Genomic DNA, 25,048 nt, shown 5'->3' on the forward strand with positions numbered 1-25,048 from the left:
AAAGCTTCTCCTCAGCTGTTGTCTGAAGTAAAAAGAAAAGAAATCAAAAACACGTGTGTGGTTCTACTGCAGTTTGTTAGTGAAAAGTCATGGTGCCTTCCAGAATTAGCTCTCTTATTTGTGTGTCAATGATGTAACAAACACACACGCTTGAGCGCACTAAAGAGCGCTGTCAGGCTGAGAAATTGGCGCAATGATGGCGACTACTCTGACAAGATGAAACTCACAGTTCCTTAGAGAGCAGCGCCACGCCACCAGTTATTGTAGATCCCCCACATCGAGTCCCTGCACACACACACGATTGTCCATGAATGCACCTGTGTACGTGCATGCAGCAAGGGGCGACCTCCGGGTCTGAATAGTGAAGCCAATGCAGAAGGGCCTTCAACTTGCATTCTTTCTAATCGCCATTCTTCTGGTTTGAATAAGAAGTCTGATTGTATGAGAAAATGACTCTACTCCTCACTTGATTTATTACCTCAGTAAACATTGTAAACACGAGTTTTTGGTCTCAATTGATGGTTTCAAGTCTTCTTCAATACAGCATGATGTTCATTTAAATGATGGTCCCATTTAGAGTCAAATAGACCATAATGCAGGGTATGCTTTAGGGCGGGGCTACTTTGTGATTGACAGGTCGCTACCACAGCGTTGTCCGGTCTGTTTTCATCTTACACCTTCAACCCTTTCAACAGCCTGTTTTCAGTTCATGAAAGTTAATTGTAACATTTTTGGTCACCTATGTCTTATTCGGCGTTCGGTTGTTGTTAGCTCCACCCTCTCGTGTCACTCATGGTCGCAAAAGAACAAAATGGCTACAGCCCAAAACCAAGATGGCGACGTCCAAAATGCCGAACTCAAGGCTTCAAAACATCAGCCCACAAACCAATGGGCAACGTCGCGGTGACTTCTTATATACATGCAGCCTCTATGGCAGGGGTGGCCAACCAGTCAGAGACCAAGAGCCACATTTTTTACTGTGTTACCGCAAAGAGCCACATCATACACATGGGCACACATGAACATCACCCTATCCCTTCCTCACACACACACATACCTTTGCTCAGCCAGATTTATTGTAAATGTCACACACCAATATGATAATGACAGAAATTGACTCCTAAGACCACAGGCCAGTCATTTTCAACAATGAACATTGTGTACACCAGGGGTGTCAAACTCATTGTCGCTCTGGGGCCACATCAGCATCATGGTTGCCCCCAAAGGGCCGGTTGTCGGCGGGGGGGGGGGGGGGGGGGGGTGCTGCTGCTCCTTCTTCGTCGGCGGGGAGGGTGGCTGCTGCTGCTGCTGTCACATACGCTGGTGGAGGTGTGCGCGGCGCGTGCGGATCGGGGAGGAGCTCCGCCTTGCGCGATACAACGGATATTTGTAAATTGTCCGACTTTTACATTTTTACTTAAAGCGGGGCTTTCAAACAGTCCGTCTCGGCGTTAAATGGGTCGACGAGGAACGTAATCTGTGGCCGCACATGCGCGTTTGACGAAAATACCGTATTTAACTCAAGCGAAGCGAACACGAACATTAAAAAAACACAAATACAAACTTCGATATCAACGTAAGAGCCGCATGAAACCGGGCAAAGAGCCGCATGCCGAGCCGCGGGTTGGCCACCCCTGCTCTATGGCACGCAGGCAGGACCGAATGTTGCCGTCAGAGAAAGGAATGTCAGAATGTTATCACACACTGAGATGCAGATGACTCAACAAGAATAAGTGTTGAAAAGCGTCAGCTATGAGTTATAAGCCTTGGTGTTTGTTTGGATCATATTGGCATGGTGGTAGTTATAGAATGCCGTTAGTCTGATTTCATGCCCCGCGGCGCAGAGTTTTGTGCACAAAGCCAGACGGCATGTGGGCACAACTCCAAGGAGGACTGATACTGTTCATCACAAGAGACATATTGATATATAGATGTTGGAGTGTAAGAGTTTTAGTGAGAAACGGGCGATCATGACTCAGTGAATGTTCTATCTAAGATACGCATTTTATGTTGCTGCAGATTTCTACAGAACGCCGACATGTATCCACTTGTAGGGATAACGTGTGTAATAATACCCTCACACTCTGCACCCCGGAGTTCACAATAGAAAAGAACAGTAGACATTCGTGAAGGGATTTGTTTGCAGGTCGGCGCTTTGACATTTAGTACTACAGCAACGTATCAAGTTCTGCTGGGTAATGCGTTGGCAGATACTTGACTAACACCTCATTGGAGTCCTGTTTCTCACTGTAAGGCCAGTATTGACCTGCCTTTAGTGCTGGGTCTATAAAATCCTGAGAAAAATATCTCGGTCCATTCAGCTTATTAGATGTTTGACTTTCTTTTTGCCACATTCTAAGATGCTGGGGTTGCATTCGTGAACTAAGAATAAACTAGGGCATCTTTTGGAGTCTAACAAAGTTTCCGTTAGCCAACCGAGTTGTCCCTCTGGTGTCGAGCGAGTTGCGTGAAAGGTTACAGCAGCCGTGGTCGATTGTGGTCTCCTCTATGAGATGCATTTGCCTAATCCCTGCCCTTCAGCCAGCTGACCTTTACAATTTCCACCACGCAGAGAGGGCAGCCAAGGTGTGTGTGTGTGAGAGAGAGAGTGAAAATGTGTGTGTGGGTGAATAAAAGCCACTCAGTAATGAATGTAGAGTGAGTGTGTGTGTGTGTGTGTGTGTGTGTGTAACAGAAATGGAGAGAGAGAGAGAGAGAGAGAGAGAGAGAGAGAGAGAGAGAGAGAGAGAGAGAGAGAGAGAGAGAGAGAGAGAGAGAGAGAGAGAGAGAGAGAGAGAGAGAGAGAGAGAGAGAGAGAGAGAGAGAGAGAGAGAGAGAGAGAGAGAGAGAGAGAGAGAGAGAGAGAGAGAGAGAGAGAGAGGAAAAGGCCGCCCTGGGTGTCACAGAGGGCCCTGGCAACTTGGCAACGCTCCACACGCCACGGTGAATGTCCATGGGGGCCGTGAACAGAGAGCGACGGAGAAATGTGGAGGGAAACGAAACAGGCTCGAGAGTTGATGTGTTTGTGTGTGTGTGTGTATTATTATTTTTTTATGCAAGAATTATTCAGTCACAAAGAATAACATTTTTGAAGGTTTCTTAAAGGCACAGTGTGTAGGAGTCCAGCGGTGTGGTTGCAGATTGCAACCAACTCCCCACAGCTCGCTCCTCCCTTTCCAAGACTGCAGTATTGTGAGGCCGCCGAGTGCAAAAACGTGGCCGTCCATACCATAATAACACTAGTTTAGGGGCATCGGGTCGGGCGGCGGCTGGCGGTTCGACGGTTTTGCACTCTGCGGCTAACGTTACCGCAGTTTCACAAGGGTGTCGGAGAACTTATGTGGCCTTCAAGTAATGTAAAAAACGCAAAAGGCTCTCTTTAGAGCCGCTGTTTGGTTTGTCCGTTCTGGGCTACTGTAGCAACATGGCGGTAAGACACGGCAGACTCCGTGAGGAGGACCTGCTCCCTATATAGATATAAAGGGCTAATTCGAAGCGAACGAAAACACTTTGATTCTTGGCTAATAGAAAAACGATAGAAAAGATCAAATATTTATTTTACCAATTTATATATATGTATTTCTTCCACTGCATCTGGTTGTTAAGCACAAAATGTCATCAATGTATGGAGTCAAGGCTTCTGGAATTTACTCCCTGCAGACTTGTCTTACTTGTATAGTGTCGTCATGCATCTTGAAATAGTTAAAAACGATTGTAGACATTTTTGTGTGTGTGTGTGTGTGGTCTATACGTTACATCTGTCCTCTTGGCCTCCACAGCTTGCCTGCCTGACCCTGCAGCTGTCCTGCTATGCTCAGGGTCTATTGACACACGCACACACACACGAACACACGCACAATGCACAATCCATGCATTAGAGATGATGTCATGTGCATACTCGATCTCACTGGGTTTTTGAGGGAAAAACCCTAAAAGAAAACAGTTTGAGTTGAATGAGGCTCTTGTCCTTGTGACCGTCCGAGGTTAAAACCACTCAGGAATGTGTTCACAGTTTCTCTAACAGTGTGTTTGTGTGTGTTTTCCCTGATCAGGGCAAAGCGGCCTGGGGAAGTCCACTCTGATGAACACGCTGTTCAAATCCAAGGTGAGCCGTAAGTCGGTGCAGCCGAATCCGGAGGAGAGGATCCCCAAGACCATCGAGATCAAGTCCATCAGTCATGGTTGGCCAGTGTTCATGTCCAGTATAGCCTACAGCCCAAAATATTAATAGTATTGTTAACGTGTGTTATCATGATACTTATTGTTTTTTTTCTGTGTATGCGTGTCCAAAAGAAATACAAATTAAATAGCCTGTCTTTTGTCTAGATATCGAGGAGAAAGGAGTGAGAATGAAGCTGACGGTAATTGACACTCCGGGCTTCGGGGATCAGATCAACAACGAAAACTGGTGAGCGGAGGATACTTTATCTGAAGGCCTCAGTAGCTGTTACGAAGGGCATTTCCATCACTGCATTCGTATGGTTACTCCTTCATTCTGACCCGGTTATCAAAGCCAAAGTTCAAAGTTTGGTCTTTTTTATTATGTTATATAGAATATGAAAGCAATAGAAAATGCTTGCTTAGCTTGAGTAACTGTAAGCAGGTTTGGACGGTGGGCTGACCCAAACTTAGCTTCTCATTCCTGTTTCCTTTGCCAGCTGGCAGCCCATTATGAAGTTCATCAATGACCAGTATGAAGCCTACCTGCAGGAGGAAATCCACATCAACAGGAAGAAGAGGATCCCGGATTCCAGGGTGCACTGCTGCATATACTTCATTCCTGCCACAGGCCACTGGTAAGATCCCATGTTAACGGGGCGCTCGTGCGCCCCACTTTCTGCCCCCCCCGTTCCACCGATTTCTCCCACCGCTGCGGTGACTAATCAGGCCTTCTGGGAATGTCCCGCTGGACCCCGTTGTCTGTACACAGCTCTTTAACCACATTCCTCTCCAGCTCTTCTTTATCATCTCTCTCTCTCTTTTTAGTGACCACATGTGGAACTCATCCCCTCCTCAGAGACACTGAATATCCCTTGAAGAGTAGGATTTTACAACGAAATTGGACTCTACAGTTCTCATAGTTGAGAGAGGTAGAGAGACATGGGAAACAATTATCAGGATGTAAAAGTGAGATATTACAAATGCCTTTAATATTCATAGATATATATATATATATTTTAAAACCTGATTCAATCTAGTGAATCACTACCCCTGAAAGTGTTTTTTTTGCTGAATTCATTTAAAAAAGGGGGCAGCAGATCTGGATTTTAATTATTGCTTCAGTGCTTTATTCATCTGGAATATGTTGTGAAACAGAGAGATGGGACACCAAGTGGTTCACAGATCCACCCCAGGTGGAGTCCGACATGGCCCTCAATTTGGCACAAGATTTTTCCGAGTGCGAGAGGCTTGTGCAGAAATAAAACCGGTCGCGGCAGAGCACACGGCTCTTTTTAAAACAACCAGGCTTTGATTCATGTTGACACACTCTGCTGCTGCAGAGATGACGCAATACCACATTTCTCCTGCTGCTTTTGCCAGTGATTAGGGTCTTTAAGTTTAAGGTCTTTTAGGGTCAGTAAGTTTTCTTCTCCAAGTCCACTCTGTAATTTGTTCCATTTGACGGCGATGATTGGTCTGTCCGTATGTGCACCAAGGGTCAAGGAGGGAGCACAGCAGGGCTCGGTGCTCACACACAGGATTTACCGTCGATAGAGGAACCTTGGAAGGAGCGTTGTATTGTACACATGTGGATAAAAGCACACAAAACACCCACGCGCACCAACCGTCTAAGTAGCTCCGTGAAGGCTTAATACTTCTGTGCACCAGCAGCTCAACAGTTGTCCAGTGTGTGTGTGTGTGTGTGTGTGTGTGTGTGTGTGTGTGTGTGTGTGTGTGTGTGTGTGTCCCACTGTTTGACAGACCCCCTCATCATCTGCTCACGTCTCCACAGCTGCAGCTTCTGAGAATGTATGTGTGTGTGTGGTGCGTTAGTGTGTCCCTGTTCATGTAAAGAAGTGCGTGTCGTGGACTGAAGTGGGCAGTGGGCATGCTAACACTTGTAGCCTGTAACTACACTTGTGTGTTTCTGTCGCAACTTACAGCTGCTCAGTTCAGCCGGTTCAACGTCGCGCACAAACCGCTCACCTCTATCTCGTTCATCCACGCCGTATTCAAAGTCTCGCTGCCCACGCGCGCATCGACGTCCCCGGATATACACCGAAACGTGTCCACGGAAGCATGAAAATACGCACTCATTTTGAAAAACAAAGATGCAAACATCTGTCAGGAAGTGCTGTCTTCCTCGCAGCCAACCAGAGAGTTGTAGGCAGCAGGACGAAGGAGACATCTGTTGGGGCAACTGGTGTGACCTGGCACAGAGATGAATGCATGTCAAAAGATGTAGTGTTGTTATATGAGACTTAGAAAAGGCATCATATGGCACATACTTGCAATCACATCTTCTATGTACCCAAAAATGGGTTTGAACCTTAAATAAACAACATAATAACACTTTAATTTGTGCAAAATTTTAGCCTGTTTCAAGAGGGAAAAAAGTGCTGGAACAAATCTTAAAACCTCCGAAGCACCAAAGAAATGTGTTCTCTACTACTCTCCTTTTCACAAAGTAACGCCAGTGGAAGTTTTAAATTATGCCTGTAACCAATTACGGAGACGCAGCGCCAGAAGCCTCTTAAACGCCTCTGCCATGTGACCACAGGCCTCTTATCATTGCAGATAGCTTTTTGGATTGTCGTCTTTTTTTTTTTTTTTTTGAGGCGCCCTAAGCAGCAGTTTGTATTTATCGAGGCTCGAATACAACTTGCGCGTCAGCAATTTGCTTTTAAGTTGCTTCTGTGGGTTTACCGACAGATGAACGGCGCTCGGTGAAGCAGAACACGCTCACGGCACCGACAGCCATTTCCGATGATGGCAGAGTCAGCCACGCTGTTTCTCCCTTCTAGGCCATCTTGTTGTTTCCTTATTTAGCATGCCCTCCTGAGAAAAAGAACGTCCGCACTTTGACTCCCATCGACCCAGAGCTGCTTCCTGATCCATTATATAAAAGAGGGAAAGGAGCGGTATCTGCGCTTGTGGTTGGCTCTTCTCTCCACTCCTAATTTGACCTCAGCCTATTCACATATATATATAATTCACATAAACATGACTTGAATTTGTGCATGCGGGCATTTAAGTGGACGTCTGTGCGTGCATGCACGCATACTCATTCCTCCTCCATGTGCAAAGATACATGTGTACACATGAAAGTGTGCATGTTTGCTCAGCCATGCGTGTGACGCGGCTCGCATGCCAATTTGTACGTTCTAGCCTCTGCACATAGACAATTTACTGAATGCGTTTGCGTAATTTATACTCGGTAAACATTCACACGGCGAAATCTTCCACTTTTGATTTGTCGCTATCCTACCTCTCTGCATGCACGCGACACATGCCACTTTTCCACTCAGCATGAAAAAAATACATAAAAACGTAGTGATGTTCGGTTGAACGCACCGCTCACTGTGTCACCTCTCTTTACCTTTTGTGCAGCTCTTTTTCTTCTTTCCTCTGTATCGCTCCATGTAACATATGCCCCCCCCCCCCCCAACGCCCTGTGTTTCCTCCTATGTTCACGGTGACATGCTTGTCAGTCACTGTGGAGAGCCAGGCAGGCCTCTCCTCCGGCTGCCCCTGGGTCTTTGAAACAGGCTCGCCTGGCTTGGCTGGGGCTAATTGGAGGGCAGAGCAGGCAGCGTGAGGGGGAGCAACTGGAGGCCACGTTAAGACGGGGGGGGGGGGGCACACTGAGGGCAGAGAGAAATAAGAAGACACACGGGAACAGAAGAGCAGTTTAGAGTAAGCAGTAAGGCTGTTACAAGAGAAAAGTAAAAAACCTTACTTGAAATGACAATATGTTTTCGTCCAAATTTGCTTGAAAGCAAGAATATTAAACACAAATGGACAAACTGCAAACAAAGACCTGACTGTTTTATCCATTAACCCTAAAAAAATGAACGTGCAAACTCTGCACTTTCCTGAAATCACACCTAGGAGAGTGTAAAGGAAAATAAACGACAGCTCATGTTTATGCACCTTGATGAGTGTCGACATGAGAAACCAGGGTCGACCGAATGTAATGGAACAGACCGTGATTGCCCTCTAGTGGTTTATGTTGTTCATTACGTTCATTTTTAAGAATTCACACTTTCTGTAGCAGGTTTTTTTTTTCTCTGTGCCACAGAGGAACAAAAAGGGAAATAATACAAGTTTTCACAAATCTGCAGTGCTGTGTAACCCATAGTGACAATGTATGAGCGTGAGATGAAGCTGTGCTGTCATCTCTATCTTCCCTTTCAGCCTGAGGCCTCTGGATGTGGAGTTCATGAGGCGTCTGAGCAAGGTGGTCAACATCGTCCCCGTCATCGCCAAGGCCGACACGCTCACCCTGGAGGAGAGGGACTACTTTAAGCAGACGGTGAGAGGAGTGTGCGTGTTTAGATGACAGAGGTGCTTTTACGAGGCTAGGTTTTCACATGTGGCTCTGGTTAATGTCGCCCTCCCCCATCACACCTGCAATAACCTGTAGCGGGTCTTTAAAGCTCGAAATACGCGGATGATGAGTAGGTTAAACCGTCGGCGGATTACCCCCCCCCCCCCTCACAGACGCACGTGTTTATGCACATCCACAAACCACAGGTCGGTAACACGTGAAGAGCTGCCAGGCACCACAAACAAAAGCCATCTGGGCAAACCCACATTGTGCACCCATCCCGGGGATTAGTCTGCCGTATCATCTCTATAACTGCAGCGCTTCCAAAGTCCCGCTCAGTCCAGAAGGAAACATTTAAGAAGTCTTTATTTGAAGCATTTATTTACTGAGCAGCGCTCTTCAACTCTTAAGTCTTGGCTCTTTTTCAGATGACGAACGTCTGCCCGGTTGCCATCCGAGCAGGCAGGCCCTTCATTACCAGTGAATTACTTGGTGATCGCAACGTCTGAAAGTTCAGAGAGGTCTCGTGTCTCAATAAACATGGCCTCTGTGAAACGTTAGCAGATTCGAAAGAGCTGGAGAGAAACATTTTGGTTAACAATGAATATCATCAGTTCCTACAAGTAATCCAAGGTAATTTATCCGTTTGTGATACTTTGGTGATAGTCAAAGCTCTTTTGAGTTTGCTTATCTTTGCTTTAAACTACTGTACATGGTCAAAGGCGTCAAATGTGTACAGGCTAAACATTGGAGAGCTGTGAAGGTTTTCACTTCAAAGGCATGTTTTTAAGCAGAAGGCCTAGTTTAGTAAGGCATGATAATATCCTGTTAATAATCCAATGCCTCTTAAAGAAGTAGTGTGTACAATCTGCCGTCATCTAGTGGTGAGCTTTCAGATTTCAGCCACTTGGAACTTCTCCTGCATGCCAAGCGTGTTGGAGAACTACGGTGGCTGACGGAAAACCAGAAAACCAAAGAGAGAAAATACAACAATTATTATTTGAAGGTGATTTTACACTAAAGAAAACATGCTTATTAATATTATCTTCCATTGCTGCCAATACATTCTCCTAAATGCTACACACTGTTCCATAAATCATGCTTTTTTTTTTTTACAGACTCTCTCCATCTACCTGCATTCATATTATGAGTATAATTAGTTTGTTAAAAATGACTGATGGCATTATTCTTTTCTTTTTCAAATGTTCTATTCTATAGATCTATCGCGATAATATCGCTATCGTGAATTCTTTGGGCCGCGATAATCGTGTAGTGAAAATCTGATATTATGACAGCCCTGCTTGGTATGTGACAGTAGTCTGGCTCCTCTGGCTGATAATCCCCCACTGTAACCTCGCCTCCTTATCGTGGCTTTGCCTGCTACAACACATTCCCGCTCCACCTGGCTTGAGTCGTATACGGTCTCCGCTGCATCCCTTCCTCAGCCTGTTTCTGTTGGATAATTCACAATCCACAGGAGGCAGACAGCCACCTGCCTTCCTCCACCATTTCCTTTTTAAATCTCCATCCCTCCTTCCAAGCCTTCAGACTTCCCTAAAAAGCTTTATTCATTTTAGAGAAGCACGATGGGTGTCTTGGCTACCGTTTCCTCCCCTTGATGCCCGTAACACCGTCCAATAAGAACAAAGCAGGGATTGGACTGGGCCCTGGCAGAGAATGGAAGCCGCAGGGCTTGTAGCTGGATTGTTTTGGTTGGCCGCACATGCTCTGTGTGACCCTGAAGAATATTGACTAAAAGCCTCCCGTGCCAAGTGTTTTTTTCACTTTCCCTGCAGCAACTTGCAAACAGAATAAGACGTTTTTTACTATTGAATGTTCAGCCTCAGCGTGTCCAGCTGTGAGTGTCTGTTTGCATTCCTCTAACCGACAGTTGATGTGGCTTTTTCACTTGGTTTGCGTCCTATGTGAGCCTGAGAAAAAGCTTCCAAGGATAAACAACGGAGTGTTTGATCAAGGACCAAGTGGAAATTGTCAGAGTAGTAATTGTGGGAGTGAAGAGTCATTCATTAAAAGGACGTTTCTCCCAGAAGCTTGTCTGTCTATTTTTCTGTTTAAGTCATTATAAAGACGTATAAAGAAAAGGAGGGGCCATTCAATAAGCCATACCGCTGTCTGGATGTCTTTCTTTTTTTTCCCCCTTCGAGTGGTGAACCTCCATGTTAACTCCTCCGTGTCAAGGATATTAGGAGTCATTTCATGTCAACACCAGACGGTATAACGTAAGCAATTATTTATTTAAGTCCTAGTGGGTTCAGAGCTTCTATTCAAGTCTCCGGCCCAGACCTAAATACGATATGTAAACAGGATTCAGTTCAAGCATCAAGTGGTGTTTGCATGTTACGGCGACTGATTGATTTCACATGTTTGGCCGGCATTGTGAGACGATGGATGAATGGTTTGGTGCGGTTTTGTTTTCATGCCAGTCGGACCTTCCTTCAGTGTCTGATTCAGCTCTCATAGCAAAAAAAACTTTTTACAACCTGTAAGGATTCAGCAATTGTGAAAAATGTGAAATGTAATTACCAAGACTCGATTGATTATATGCTCCGTAAGACAACTTTGAGGTGCTGTGTATATTCAGCCAATTTGATTTCATGTTTTCGCGTGTCACTGTGCTTGGCTCTGTGCAGATTAGGGAAGAGCTGCGAGCCAACGGAATCGACGTTTACCCCCAGAAGGAGTTTGACGAGGACGCAGACGACAGGATGATCAATGACAAGATCAGGGTGAGTTCAGTAGAGGGCACATCCTCCTGTGGCTCGGGACATCACGGCACTCACAAATGTGTAATTTGCAGGTTTAAATGAGGTTTTCATGTGTAATTTGTTTTCTTTTTGAATCCTCGTTTCCTTTTTTTTTTCTCATTGGAAATATTCGGAAGTCACGAATTTGTCACAAAAAAAATAGAAAAAACAAGTCAATAACAGCATGTTGTTCTAGTAATGGTGAACAACCAGAAGCATGACCTCAAAACAAATCGCTGTGTCGCTTCAATGTGTGTGTTTGTTTGCATGTGTGCACTCAACAGGAGATGATCCCTTTTGCTGTTGTGGGCAGTGACCAGGAGTACCAGGTGAACGGAAAGAAGATTCTGGGAAGGAAGACAAAATGGGGCACCATAGAGGGTAAACACACACACACACACACACACACACACACACAGACATACAATTGCACAGCTGGTTACTCATCCTGTCAAACAGACAATTGAAAATGATTCACCAGAGAATTCTCGTGAAGGTCTGAAGACCGACCAGCATCCCAGATCAGCATCAGTTAAAGCTGAAATCCATTGAGGTTTTTAAAATAACTCGTACATTTATATAGTACCGATTGGCCTTATCATATATTATAACGTCCATCTGCACGGCGTAATTCTGTTCAAACACTAAAACGTCTCGTTTACCGAACTCGCACCTGGATTCACACCTGTTCAGTGCGGAGGGCTTTTAGCTTCATCACTCTGATTATATCTGATAATCCCATTCAGCTGATGGCATTCGCACAACGTACCAGCAGCAACAGCTTCGCAAGACAACAGACTCATTTTTTGGTGTATTTTCTCAACATGTGAGAATTTACGAACTGCAGCTTTTAAAGTCCGGCCAGCTGGTTCAACCATCTGTTGTTTGACTACCAGGCGTTTGTGTACATAAGTCTTCTCTGAGTCTGTAACGAGGGACACGATCGAGACAGGAGGAAGAGATTTGCACGGACTTCCTGTGTCCTCTGGGATAACGCGGACGCACTGCCTCACACTCACTTGCGACTGTGATACAGTTTACATTTTTGTTGGCCCGTGCTGCATGCTCACACTGCCAAGGAGGTTCTTAGCAAGCGAATGTTCTCACCTCGTGTGTGTGTGTGTGTGTGTGTGTGTGTGTGTGTGTGTGTGTGTGTGTGTGTGTGTGTGTGTGTGTGTGTGTGTGTGTGTGTGTGTGTGTGTGTGTGTGTGAGAAACAGAGAAAGAAAGAGAGGGAGAGGACATCTCTCCGAACAGGGAGTGAAAGTATGATTGGAGGACTTTTACTGTTAAACAAACACTGTTTCCTTCCCAGGATGCACTTCAGCACCCTCTTCTGCAGTGCATACTGAGCTGTAGTTTATTGGCCGCGCTATGACTGCATTGTAAAACTTAAGTATCTCACTAAAAATGAACCATTTTTATATCCTGTAAATTATTCAGACTCTAGAATCCAGAAAGCTGCCTGTCTATTTCATCTGTGATTTAGTGTTCACTGGGAATATGACCGTCAGAGCGTATCCATGTAAAGTTAGCTCAGATACTGTTAAACTCCTAACTTTCTCATATTGTAGAGAGTGAGATTTCCATGTCTTTTTGATTTTAAAGCAATCTCGTTGCTATATAACTACTGCGAAAGCATCACAACGCTCAATCCACCGAGAAATGTACACAGTCCATCTTCAGAGACTTTCACTTTAAAGGAGCCGTTGCGACTTCATTAAGGTTGTGATGTCACAACTATGCAGTCTTCAGTAGAAATGTTGCTAATGTCCGTGTAGTCGACACACCCAGTGACGCTTTGAAAACAGTGAAAGGCGAAAGACCTGAAACGTTGACCAATCAGAGCAGGCTTTTCTCGGGATGGGGGCTTAAAGAGACGGGCGCTAAAACGGAGCGTTTCAGACGGAAGGTGAATACAGGTATATTTAGACACACAGTATGAGAAAAATAATGTGTCGTCTGAATATTAAAGCATGTAAACATGTTCTAGTAGAAACCCAGAATACAAGTATGAATCTGGAAATAAGTATAATATGTCTCCTTTAAATTCTTTCACCACATTAAAGGGACATACTGGATCACAAGACTCCTGAGTGGGCAAGTGAGCAGGAAGCAATCTAATCAAGATTTAAAAGATTATAGACATGTTGCTGTTGCAACTTTATATATATATTCCTATTATGTTACTTATAATGAATGATTACATTGGTCCTACTTGAACCTCATGCATTTAGTTCAAGCTAAAACAAAGCACTTGTACTCCCTGAAAAGATGACATTTCCGAGGTAGTACCATGAGCCCTTTTAGGGGGTGGCTACACTGCTCTCTCAGCAGGCATTATGAAATTCACTCCACAGAACGGCAGGGCGAGAAAAGGTGAAGTACACCGACTGCCTTGTTCTGCTAAAAGAACAATGGCTCCGTTCTAGTAAAGCCAGGCGGCGGGAGAGAGGGAACAAGGAAAAGGAGGAGAGAAAGAGGCTGCTCGGGCTGCTGAGTGGAGACTTTTCAGGGGGTTTGGGGGACAAGTAGAGATGAAAGGAGGAAAAGGAGTAGAGTCAGGCATTTAAATGTATATACCGTATATAGGGTCTTATAGGGACGAGAGAGTGGAGATACCAGCAGTGCAGCTCGCTTACAAGTAAGTAGCGCTTTCCCTCAACGCCACTAATCAACGCTCCCAGACCCAGCCGTTATTCCACTCTCCTCCTTTCAAAGAGAATTTAATTTCCTGCCCATGGATTTCAAAGCTTTACATAAATAGCACCCTCCCTTTTTTTCATTTACACTCTTGACATAATCTATAATTCAAACATGTGTTAGCTCTACCGGAGGCACCAGCAGCTTGTCACGGGGAGTTTGTTAAAATGTCTCACTTAAAGTTCTCCAATATAGAGGAGAGCCGAGATGTATTAAATTACTCAAAAGTGTGTTATCTTGGCTTAAGAGAATTGCCGGAGATGTCACGTTAAGAGGACGCCCTTCAGGCGACAACACTGCCGTCCTGTGGTGCTTTGAGGAATAGCAAGTGCAATCACTGCATCACTTCAAACTATTTCCGTGAGTGCGTGAGTGTGTAAAGTCGAGCCTAAATCATCTTGACTTGCTGCATAAAAACAGTCGAGATTGTTTTCATGAGTCTTTCTCAAGTTATGTGATTCAACTAATGTTTCCTCTTTCTCTCCTCTCTCTGCAGTTGAGAATATTGCACACTGTGAGTTTGCTTACCTGCGAGACCTCCTCATCAGGTGAGCATCCATGAGTTGATTGAACGGATTTAAAGATATGCAGGAACTGATATCAAAGACCTGTTATGGACCGAGTCTCCTGCTAGATTGGAAGCATCTCACTTTATTTGATGAAATGAATTGGGGAACGGCGCGGAGACTCTACGAAGCTACACTTCCCTACTGAAATCAATACTGATGAAATTGTTTTAGATGGCTTGAGTGCTTCCCTAGACGGTATTACAACAGGCGTGTCAAGAAAAGCTTCTCCATTTGATGTTAGCATTTGAGCTTGTTAGTGCAGGAGTCTCATATCCGTAGGCCGTGGACGTCTGATGTAATATTCTATGAATAAAATCCTGAATCGTATCGGTTTATTCTCAAAACCCAAATGAGTCAAACTGATTGGTATTGGTCACCGTCACCCACTCGTGTCTATAATACTGAAGCAGAGTGGAGGAGACAGACAGACGCACAGAACGCATCACTTAGTTTGGTTTCTTAGTTTACTCGCTTTACAGAGAAAATGAACAACATTTTGAATAAATGAAATAATATAGGCCTTCTCTGTCTCAAAGGTACTTTTTTAACTTTTTTGTTTTTTCAGGGACACCACACACACACACACACACACACACACACACATATGATTGTGCTTTTTTATTTGGCTCTCTTACATGCTTGCAGAGCTCACCTGGTACCAGTGGTGCAGTGTACTGTATGCTCACCTTGCATTCCTGTGTGGCAGCTAGCTTGCCTTAATCACAAAAAGCTGCGGGCCAATTAAGTGTAGTTAACATTTACTGCATAAAAATGAACAAATCATGCGGTGCGATTGGCCCGCGCCATGCCACTCACTTTGGGAACCACTGGGATGAAACGTCTAAAATAACACAAGAGCTTGTAAATCTGCTTGTAAAGCTATTCTTATTGGTTTTGTAATACCGTCTTCTGTCTTTCAGGACACACATGCAGAACATCAAGGACATCACCGGCAGCATCCACTACGAGACGTATCGCGTCCGCCGGTTAAATGAGTCCAACGGCCACTTCAGCTCTCAGCTGTCCGACCATCCAGCTGTTCAGCCGAAGGCCAACGGTCAGCCCGAGGAGCAGCCCGGCAGCGCCCCGCAGGCCAACGGGGTGGCCGCTCAGCACGAAGTCCGGTCCCACGAGATGTAGAGTGAATATATGATGTCAGGACCCAGCCAGGCACGAAACATACACCCGCACATGTGTTCTGTTTACATGAACAAGCCCACATGCACACACACACACACACACACACACACACTCATGCTGTGAAGCCTATCTTTTTACCTAGAAGGACTAACTACCTAACCACAGGAAGTTCCACGACACATGATTCAGACTAAATCCAACATTTTCCCTCCTTTTTTCTTTTTTTTCATTCATTACAATTCTGAGCAAAATGATTTCTTTCCTGCAAATCCACATACTGTACAGGACTTTTTTTTTCCCCCATCTGTCTGACTGCACAATGCAAACTACATCCAGAGTTGTTCACAACAACAAACCATGAAACTCGTTGTTAATCAAAAGTAAATCTATACGTTTCGATGCGGAGCTTTAAGCTGCTGGGTTTAGTCGTAGAGCAGTCACTGGAGTGCAGCACGTCAAATGAAAGTAAATCGTGAGTGACACAATATTCCAGATTTTGATCAGAATCAATGAGTATGATGGAAAAGGGGTGCCCATAAGAAAGATTAAAAAAAAGGCCTGATGTGTTCAGAATACCTTTGCAGGATCTCGGGTTGACAGGTTTAGCCATTCAGGGTTGTCCAGATGAGGAGAAATGGCATAATTCAACATGAAGTACAGCATATCAGATACACGTTAGCTCTAAACTAGGATTAACTGTTAGTGCCAATGGCCCGGTCTGCTTTGTGTTGTGGTGTATAGTTTTGTATAGAAACCAAGGTTAAGTAGGGATATTTAGATTAGGTTCATAGTATCATGGAGAAAGTAAAGATATTGTTGACATCTCCGCACTGCAAAATAATAATAAAAAAACTAAAGCAGTGGCAGTGTGGAGCAGCTTTCGGAAGAATTAGTCCCCATTGTCATTTTTCCGTCGTGTTATGTTTTTAAACCACCCTTTTTGCCAAACCACCCCGTCTCTTTCTATATAATGCCAATGTTGTGTAATACAGTCATACCTTCTGCCTTTTACATTTACTATAGTATTTTTATTGCTGTTGTTCATGTTCTAATGTTATTGTATACAATGGGAGTTGTGGAGGAATCTGTGCAACTGTTGTCCCATGCATTCGCTTTGTCCATTTTTATCCTGACCAAATAAAAGTCATTTTTTTCTGTTCTAAAGAGAAGCACATACAGTACATAGAGTTGATTTATGAATAGATATTTATGTGTATGTTAAGTGTAATCAGTTTAATTCAACTTTCATTCCAGCTGTTGGCTTCCAGAGGTTTGTTGCAGGTCTCTACCGGTGATTATCTTTTAGCTTTAGACGGTGTTTGTTTCTAGTGGCCTGCATTCATACACTATGTTGTACCCTGTTGGCTCGGCTGCACTATAACTAGCACCAGAGTGCAAAAGTTGTCTATATTTGTAGATTGATTATTAACGATCTCAAACCAATCTTGCCAATAGATAACGGTTAGAACAGTGATATTTACAGTGCAAGATTATGTGGACATATTACTACCACTGAGGGGAAGATTTTGTGCCAAAATAACCCATCAAATTACAGAGAGAGCGTTTTTGTTCATATTTGGGATAAATGTGCACATTGATACAAACTCATGGGATATTTTATAGAGGCTACATCTAAATTTTAAACTATCATATTTTCTAACAAAAATAAAGTGTTTTCTCTCTAAGTCACAACAAAAATATGTTCCATACAAATATACAGAAGAGAGAATACATTCAAACGCCAAGAGAACTATTGTCTTTTATCCAGAGGAAGTTATTGGGTTACACCTTGTTTACTGTTGTAAAGTTCTTGTGTCATTTGTTATGGTATCATAGATTAAGGTTCTATCTTTGATATGCTATCTTAAAGAATAAAGATTGATATTTTTATTGTTAAAAGTTGATTGTCTTGATTGTCGAAACTTAATTCAGTGAAAGACGGGCAGCTTTGAGCTGATGCTCCTCTGTGCCGACAATTCCCCAAAGTTCAGAGCAATTTTTTAAATGTCAAACCCATAAAAAACATGCCAATATTCAGTATATCAATATCAGTTTGGTGACAAAGTTAAAAATAAAATGTTTTAATTTGTTCAAATATTGTTAGTGTATCCTGTTTTCAAATATATTCTTTTACTTTTCACCTCCAGATATAATTGATGGAACCAAATATTTTTCATCATTATTTAATAACTTCAAACACTTTTGAACGTTGAATGAATCCCTTTAAGGGATAAGCCAATAAACACATTGCTTACTGCAGTAAATTTAGAACATCTTAAAGAAGTCCTCCAATGTCTTTTACCGTCCTCGAATCAAAGACCTACATTACTTGCTTTTCCCTTTTGTCAAACATTTGTCAATTTGGGAAAAGATTCCTTCAATAAATGTAAACTAGAATCACCGCCCTGCGGTTGTTTGCCTTCGCCAACCAGTGACCTCCCAAAATCGAATCAGGTCAGCGGGCGTTTGTGCCAAGTTCACTTGAGGTGTTTCCGAGATATCACGAGAATGGGACAGACGTGAGGTCACAGTGACCTTGACCTTTCACCTTTCACCACCAAACTCGAATCACTTCATCCTTGAGTCCTAATTTGAGATGTCACGTTCACCAGAATGCACCGGACACACGTTCATACGTAACGGAGGCATACAAATAACTGGCAAAGGGTGTAGTTGTTGAATGGCATGCAGCGAAACATGGTGAAGACATTCAATCTTTATTTTTTTATTGGTCGAGAAATATGTTTGTAAATACTACGGTATCGGCTCTAAGCATGTATTATGGAGACTTTGGCCAACTGTCAACAATATGCTCAGCTATGAATTTGTTGAGGGACGTTATTTTCAATGTGATGACACCTGCTCACTTTACTTGAGCTCAGGTCATAACAGCTTTGCATATACGTATATATATATAGTATATATAAACAGCCTATAAACACAATACAACCCCAACAGAGAGGAAATGTGCACTTGTAGCTTTGCGGTGGCATCACACCTCGCTCACACAGCCGTGGCTTAATAGGGCTTCTCATTTACGCCTCCTGTCGTACTCTTTCTCAACTACCCTGCTGATCGTAAAGTGTTGACAGTGTTGTTCGTCAGTCAGCCTTTCACACGTTGGGGCTCACGCTGTGGCTTTTCTTGCCGTCTCTGTGTCGGACTCATCGGTTTGAAACTCCTCTGTGCCGAGGACGCCGCCGCGCCGCGGCAGGGTGACAAATGACAAAACGTGAAGGTGAGAGACAATGAAAGTTACAGAAAAATGAGTATATATCGAGCACTCACCTGACGTTGACACTTCTATACAAACTGTTTCCCAGACAGCCACCCAGAAACATGAAGGGGAGTGATAATGACAACTGTGACACTGCTATGACAGGTCCACTGGCTGGCACAGGTACTAAACCAATTTGTTGTTGCGTATGAACTGACAGCTGTACTTTCTCACTGATACAGCATGTTTTCCTCTTAACTTTATGACTTGGCCCAATGGAAATGCATGTCACAGTGCAGTAAATTAGTAAGTAAAATGTGCTACAAAGATTTAAACCTATTAGTATCTCTTGAGTGTAATCAAGAAAGTCGACACAGCATTTCACAGTGCAAAGACACCAGGACAGATTTGTTCAGAAACCAGACGGATTACCTTATGGCACAAAAAGAGACCGTCTGAGCCAGACTGAGCTTTCAGAGCTTCCTCTTGAAGTGGCAGATTGTGGAAAAACAGAAACAACTGTGGGGAAATAAATCTTTTCCAACATGTGTAATCTCCTCAGAAGAGACAAATAGAAATCCTTTGATCAAAGACGCAAAGATTATGTTAGACTTATGGGAAATGTGGTCTAAATTTTGACAGGCACTAACGATATTCCTGGTGGTGCAATAGATACAGTGAACCCACCTGTGACCTCATTTAATTATAACCCTTACAGTTAACATGACAACGCCTATTAATCTAGAAGAGTCTGTACTTAATTAAGCCAATGCACTTCTGTACATGACCTTCAGTTGTTTTTTTTTATTGGGTAAAATAAAATCACAACCTATATACACTGCAAGTTTATTAGGTACCAAAACTAATCCATTCTAATACATCAGAAAAAAACTACAAAAAATCCATTACAATCCATTCTGCAGAATCAAACTTTTATTTTGAAAATCTTCTGTTGGAGGCGTAGCATCTTTCCGAGGCCGGCCTTCGGTATGTCCAGTCCTCATTGGATAATTGAACCGGTCACATGTGGTATTTAAAAGGCTGTGCTTCTGCTTTTTCTGTAAATCCCTGTCGAAACCCTGAACAGCGCTGTGCTAATGTTACTTATTTACGGTCTCCTCGGTGAAGTCCCCGGCCTTCTAAAAGTAGCAGTTTTTAGTATTTGCATTGTTAAGTGAGTTTGCTGTCAGTTGAAACATTTCAGACACTAGAGAAATGGAGCCTTGATGACATAAAGGTGTGTGTGTGAATTAGCAGCAATTGAAGATTTGGGTTTTTATCATTTTTATTTTTAATGTGCAATAATGTTGGAATTGCAGAAGGATAGAAGTGGACAACTGACTTGACACACACACTGCACATATAAGTCATTGTTACTGTTACAGGGTGGGTATGTAGGGTGGCAATCAGAGATTATCATGCAAACTCGTATCTTTCTCCAGATTCATGAGATTATCACGTTTACAGAATTCTTTGAGGTTTGATTTGTATACTACTGGGCTGCTATAACCTACTGTTCCAGATTCCCCATGTAATGTCCAAAATGGCTTCTATGTGAGTAAAGCACATTCATAATGTCATGATAATCCGGAAGGAGTATTATCAAGTGAGCACCATGGTTTGTTGATTTGCAAGGAAACCCCCAGAGGGCTCAAAAATAGATTCTGCACTCTCCTTGAAACCTGGTGTCAACATGCCAGTCAACCATCCATCCACCCATCCATCCACCCATCCATCCATCCATCCATCCATCCATCCAACCATCCATCCATCCATCCCTCCATCCATCCATCCATCCATCCATCCATCCATCCATCCATCCATCCATCCATCCATCTATCCATCCATCCAGCTCGCCGACATCATGCTTTGAATGCTGGCTCAGAATGACGTCTATTCTAATCATCTGAACAGCAGAAGTTAAAGGGATGGCTGACTGTGAGAGCTTGAAACCTCCCCCTGGCGTTGGCTTTATTAAACATGTTTCGCAGCGTTTTGCCACTAATGGCAGATGCAACTACATGCAACATGTGGCAGCACACTGCGAAACACTGGGGGGTCTGAATCAATTAGCTTATTCAATAACTCCCAGCGACACGGCGAGATTTAAAGTTGTACCAGCTCAAGCGAGGTGGATCTGACGAGCTTTCAAACGTGACGCCGAGGTGAAATGTGTTTCACTTCCTCTCAGATGGTGAGCCGTCTGTCTGCAGGGGGCTGGCTGGGCTCTGTGATGATGAAGTCTGCTGGATTGACAGCATTGCCGGGGAAGTTGAAGATTGGCAAGGTGTGTGTGTGTGTGTGTTTGTTTTTTACCCCAGTTGATCTTGATAATAATTCACAGGGGCTATAGCTATTTCAATGGGTAAGTCTGTACTGATTAATCCTCAGGAAGTAAAGGGCAGCTCGCCTCCTCCCTCCACCACAGAGCTGCATCAGAAATATAGAAATCCATGCCAAATCTAACAGCAGGTACATTATGTGTCTCAGCTGGATCATACCGCCTCGTATATCATTGCACTTCACCCGGCACCATATTGCTCCACGGCGGCACGTTACCAGTGTCTACTGGCAGGGAAATAGTGATTCACCTTGCGTTTGTAGGATTGAAGCCAGTATAGCACAATACACGCTACAGTACTATACGTTTGTGCAGGAATTAACCCCCGAATGCAAAAGGAAAGATCAGAGTCAGGTTTTAAGAAAAGAAAGAGAGAGAGAGACGGAGCCTCACGGTGTTGGAAAAACACAGCTTTGCTTGTTCCTTCACTGGCTCTGTCGTTACCAGGCAGAGTTCCTCCATCCAGACAGCCAATGAGCCACCGGGCCAGCCAGCCAGACAGCCAGCAAAGCCAACCAGTCGGCCAGTTCACCATCTGGCTGGCAAGCCTATCGTGGAGCGAGCCAACGCCTGTCTGTACTGGTGTGGCACCAGTGGCTAGTGGGATTGCTTCTCTCTGTCCTAAACATACACACACACACACACACACACACACACACACACACATAAACACACACATGTTTTCGTCTGCCTCTGTGTCCTTCAGAGCTGCTTAACAGGAGAGACCCAACCCAAAACAAAAGACCGCTACCCGTTGCCCAGCTCACACACTCCCCGCCTCGCTGCACATGTGCCTCCGCAGTAATTGACGGCAAGGTAATTTGGTAATTAACCGCCGTTGGTTAATGCGTTCATTAAAGCTGCGCATGCTGACGATTGGGTTCCGTGTCGTCCCGTTCCCTCCGGAATAATAAGCACCATTTTGTTTTTTGCTTTTTTTTCAAATCACCAACTTATTTACACGAATGCAAATATGTGTGCACACACACACACACACATGGACCACTAGTACTCTCTAACCTTCTGCCCGATTTACCCTTGAGCCCTGCCAACTCACTCTCCTGGACGCGGAAGCATAGTTTGTTGTTGATGTATGCTAATGCTCAACATCCATCTGCTCGTGTGCTTAATTTGGATTTTGCTTGTTTCCAGCCGTGTTCCCGCCCCTCCTACTCCACCGTTCCCTCCCCCCCGCCCCCATCCACACCACATCCTCCCCCTCCCATGCCACCTCTCCATCTCCTTCCTGCTGCCCCGACATCAGCGGGCAGCTCGTCTTGCCTGGATGGCGGCCAGGGCGTGGAGGGGGAGGAGGGTCCACCCCGCCCCTTCCTGTCCGGATGAAAATTAGCCTTGTTTTGATTAAAAGACAGCTGCATATTTCATTAAAGTCACCGGCGAAGGTGGCAGAAGAGAAGGCGCACCTCTGGGGAGGCGAAGGTTGTTTAGCTGGAGTGAATGTTGCTGTTTAGTGCCGCTGAGGGGAACAAATAGCGAAGACAAAAGAGCTGCCCGGGGACTGCTTTGGGGTTTAATGGGGCTGACTCACTGGCACATCAGTTAAAGCTCACACTGATGCAGAGCGTGAGTGAATGTGCGTTGCATGATAACCGGAGCAATTGACAATGAAATATAGACACCCCCCCCCTACCTCCTCATCAGCCATCAAGGTGCTTCGGCATGCCAAGGCAGTTGCTTTGAGACCCACCGCTGCCAGGCTGCTGAGGCAAACACAGCAACCGCTGTTTCTGAGTAATAAAATGAGAAATGGGTTCTCGTGTGGCCATCTTTTACTCCTTGGCAGATAGGCTGCTCCCATGTGGGCCGGGGAAAAGGAAAAAAACGTTCCCCGATACATTTTCAACTCTTTCAATGAAATAAGTTGCTTCTCTCAAAGTTTTCACCTCGCCTTCTGCCTTTTCACTGCCTCAGCAATGGCACAAATGTATCATCTCCTTTTTTGCCTGTGTTTATTACCGTGAATTGGGGACTTTAAAAAGGCTTTCTTCTTCTTTTTTTTCTGGTTGAGGGTTGGCAGTCGCCCTGCAAGAGGTGGTCGAGGGCGACCTGAAGGCGGCTGGGCGCGCTATGAGGTCAGAGGTTAAGGAATGGGAAGGGTGGTAGGGGAGGATCTCTTGGCTCGGAGCCAACTCCGGTGGCAATCGAAGACGTGGGGAGGCACCAGGAGGGCGCAGTGTGGTGGTCGCTCTGCATAATCAATCAGAAACAATAGAGGAAGAGAGCAAGTGGTTCCTGCCTTTCTTGACAGGGCTGATTGTATTTATGCAGGGACGGAAGCGAGGGGGGGAAGGGGGGGGGGGCATTAAAAGGGATTGCGTAGCGAGATGTGGGCAGGTGCAGGGGAGCGCTGTAATGGGTGGCCCCCGCCGCAAAGCCAAGGACATATACCCAAGAGGAACTGATTGAATGCCATGCCAATAAAAGGAGGCAGTTTCATGCACCATTGACCAAGTTGGCATCCTCGCAGTCACACTACGGTGAAACCCTCCCCTTCGAGGTCATGATAATGTGAATCACATTTCGTACCCCTGTGGGCTTGTACCGCTCTGAGGAAGAATTAAACCGCTCCCTTAGAAAACCCAGATTTGTGTTATTCTTCTGTTTGTCTTACGGTTTTGTGGCATGTTTCTGGTTGTATTCGTTGTGCGTCAAAACGCCGGGGAAAAAAAAGCATGATTGAGTGTTTGTTTTGACAGAAAGGGAAAAATATCAAATTCAGTCACGATAGGTGGGGGAAATAATCAGATGTAAGCCCGCAGTGCGCACACAGCCAGAAAGAGCAGCGTCTCCCGGAGTGGGCTAATAGAATGCTTGTCTTGTATCTTCCTCAAAACTTTTATCTGTTACAATTACATTCAGGCTGGAAGCCTGCGCGCCTCGCAGCCAAATACAACGCATTAGCCGAAAGCGAGGCAGTCAAACGCTTACGTTGAACTCGCCAAGGACTCTCGTTCATATACCTCTACATCTGATCTCAGCCAAAAAGTGCAGCGCTATAGCTTTATGTTTATGTCATGAGTTGCTGGAAAACGATAACGAAGAATGCAGTTTTATTTTCTCAGCGCCGTGTGCAACTCTCAAATCCACTGCTCATTTCCTGATGTAAAACACGCAGAAAGAAATGTCTGAGACAAAGGTCGTAACCTTTCAAAGGTATTTGTTTCACAGGTTCCAATAACCTGTTAGTTGCATGAAATAAACTGATGTGAGTCTTTCATTTCAATTATCAACATGTTCACCCTCACAATGAGACAACATGCTGCCTGTGAAGACGTCACGCTATAGTGACTTATGACTTGTGACTTAAATGGATTGCCGTGACCGGATACAGCAGAGAGAAATGTTTGATCGAGCAGTGAGGTGTTGCAGGCAGTGTCCATTTTGTTTGTAATTTATATTAATGTGTTTGCGACATTTCTTTTCCTTCACATTTATTATTACATTTTCTATTTTGCATCCGGCACAGCATGTGAACAGGGAGAATTATGTATGCCTGTCTGTCATATAGTGACACAGTAGATGTCTTACTGTTTTATTCAAGCAATGATGAAGAGTTAGAATGTGATTACATTCAATGTCTGCAACAGTGTTTAAGAAATTGAGAAAAATCTGTAAGACGACAAATCATCACAATAGAGGCGGGCAGCAGATGGGAGCAGACAGTGAGCAGAAGAAGCATGTGTTTGCGTCTGTGCTGCTGATGCTGCACCACTGCCTCCTGCTGTTTGTCTTCAGCAGTAACATATTAAGCCCGTGCCAGCATGTGCATAAGAAGAAAAGCTAATCTTTCCATTGTCGGGCC

The 25,048-nt window shown here is 44.4% G+C and overlaps 1 protein-coding gene across 3 annotated transcripts in view; it reads left to right on the forward strand.

The window, feature by feature from the left end:
- The window catches only part of septin9b (septin 9b), a 61,360-nt gene extending 43,800 nt beyond the window's left edge, over window positions 1–17,560 (forward strand). For all 3 annotated transcript variants that reach the window (XM_079159695.1, XM_079159697.1, XM_079159696.1), the window contains 8 exons: window positions 4,053–4,181; window positions 4,327–4,408; window positions 4,659–4,796; window positions 8,359–8,476; window positions 11,143–11,238; window positions 11,541–11,637; window positions 14,455–14,506; window positions 15,448–17,560. In XM_079159695.1, the coding sequence (XP_079015821.1) occupies window positions 4,053–4,181; window positions 4,327–4,408; window positions 4,659–4,796; window positions 8,359–8,476; window positions 11,143–11,238; window positions 11,541–11,637; window positions 14,455–14,506; window positions 15,448–15,667 (932 nt within the window). In that variant the 3' untranslated portion in view covers window positions 15,668–17,560. The remainder of the gene's footprint in view (window positions 1–4,052; window positions 4,182–4,326; window positions 4,409–4,658; window positions 4,797–8,358; window positions 8,477–11,142; window positions 11,239–11,540; window positions 11,638–14,454; window positions 14,507–15,447) is intronic.
- Window positions 17,561–25,048: the final 7,488 nt, after the last annotated feature.

Source organism: Pholis gunnellus (genome assembly GCF_910591455.1).
Source record: "Pholis gunnellus genome assembly, chromosome: 5".
NCBI classification, from domain to species: Eukaryota; Metazoa; Chordata; class Actinopteri; order Perciformes; family Pholidae; genus Pholis; species Pholis gunnellus.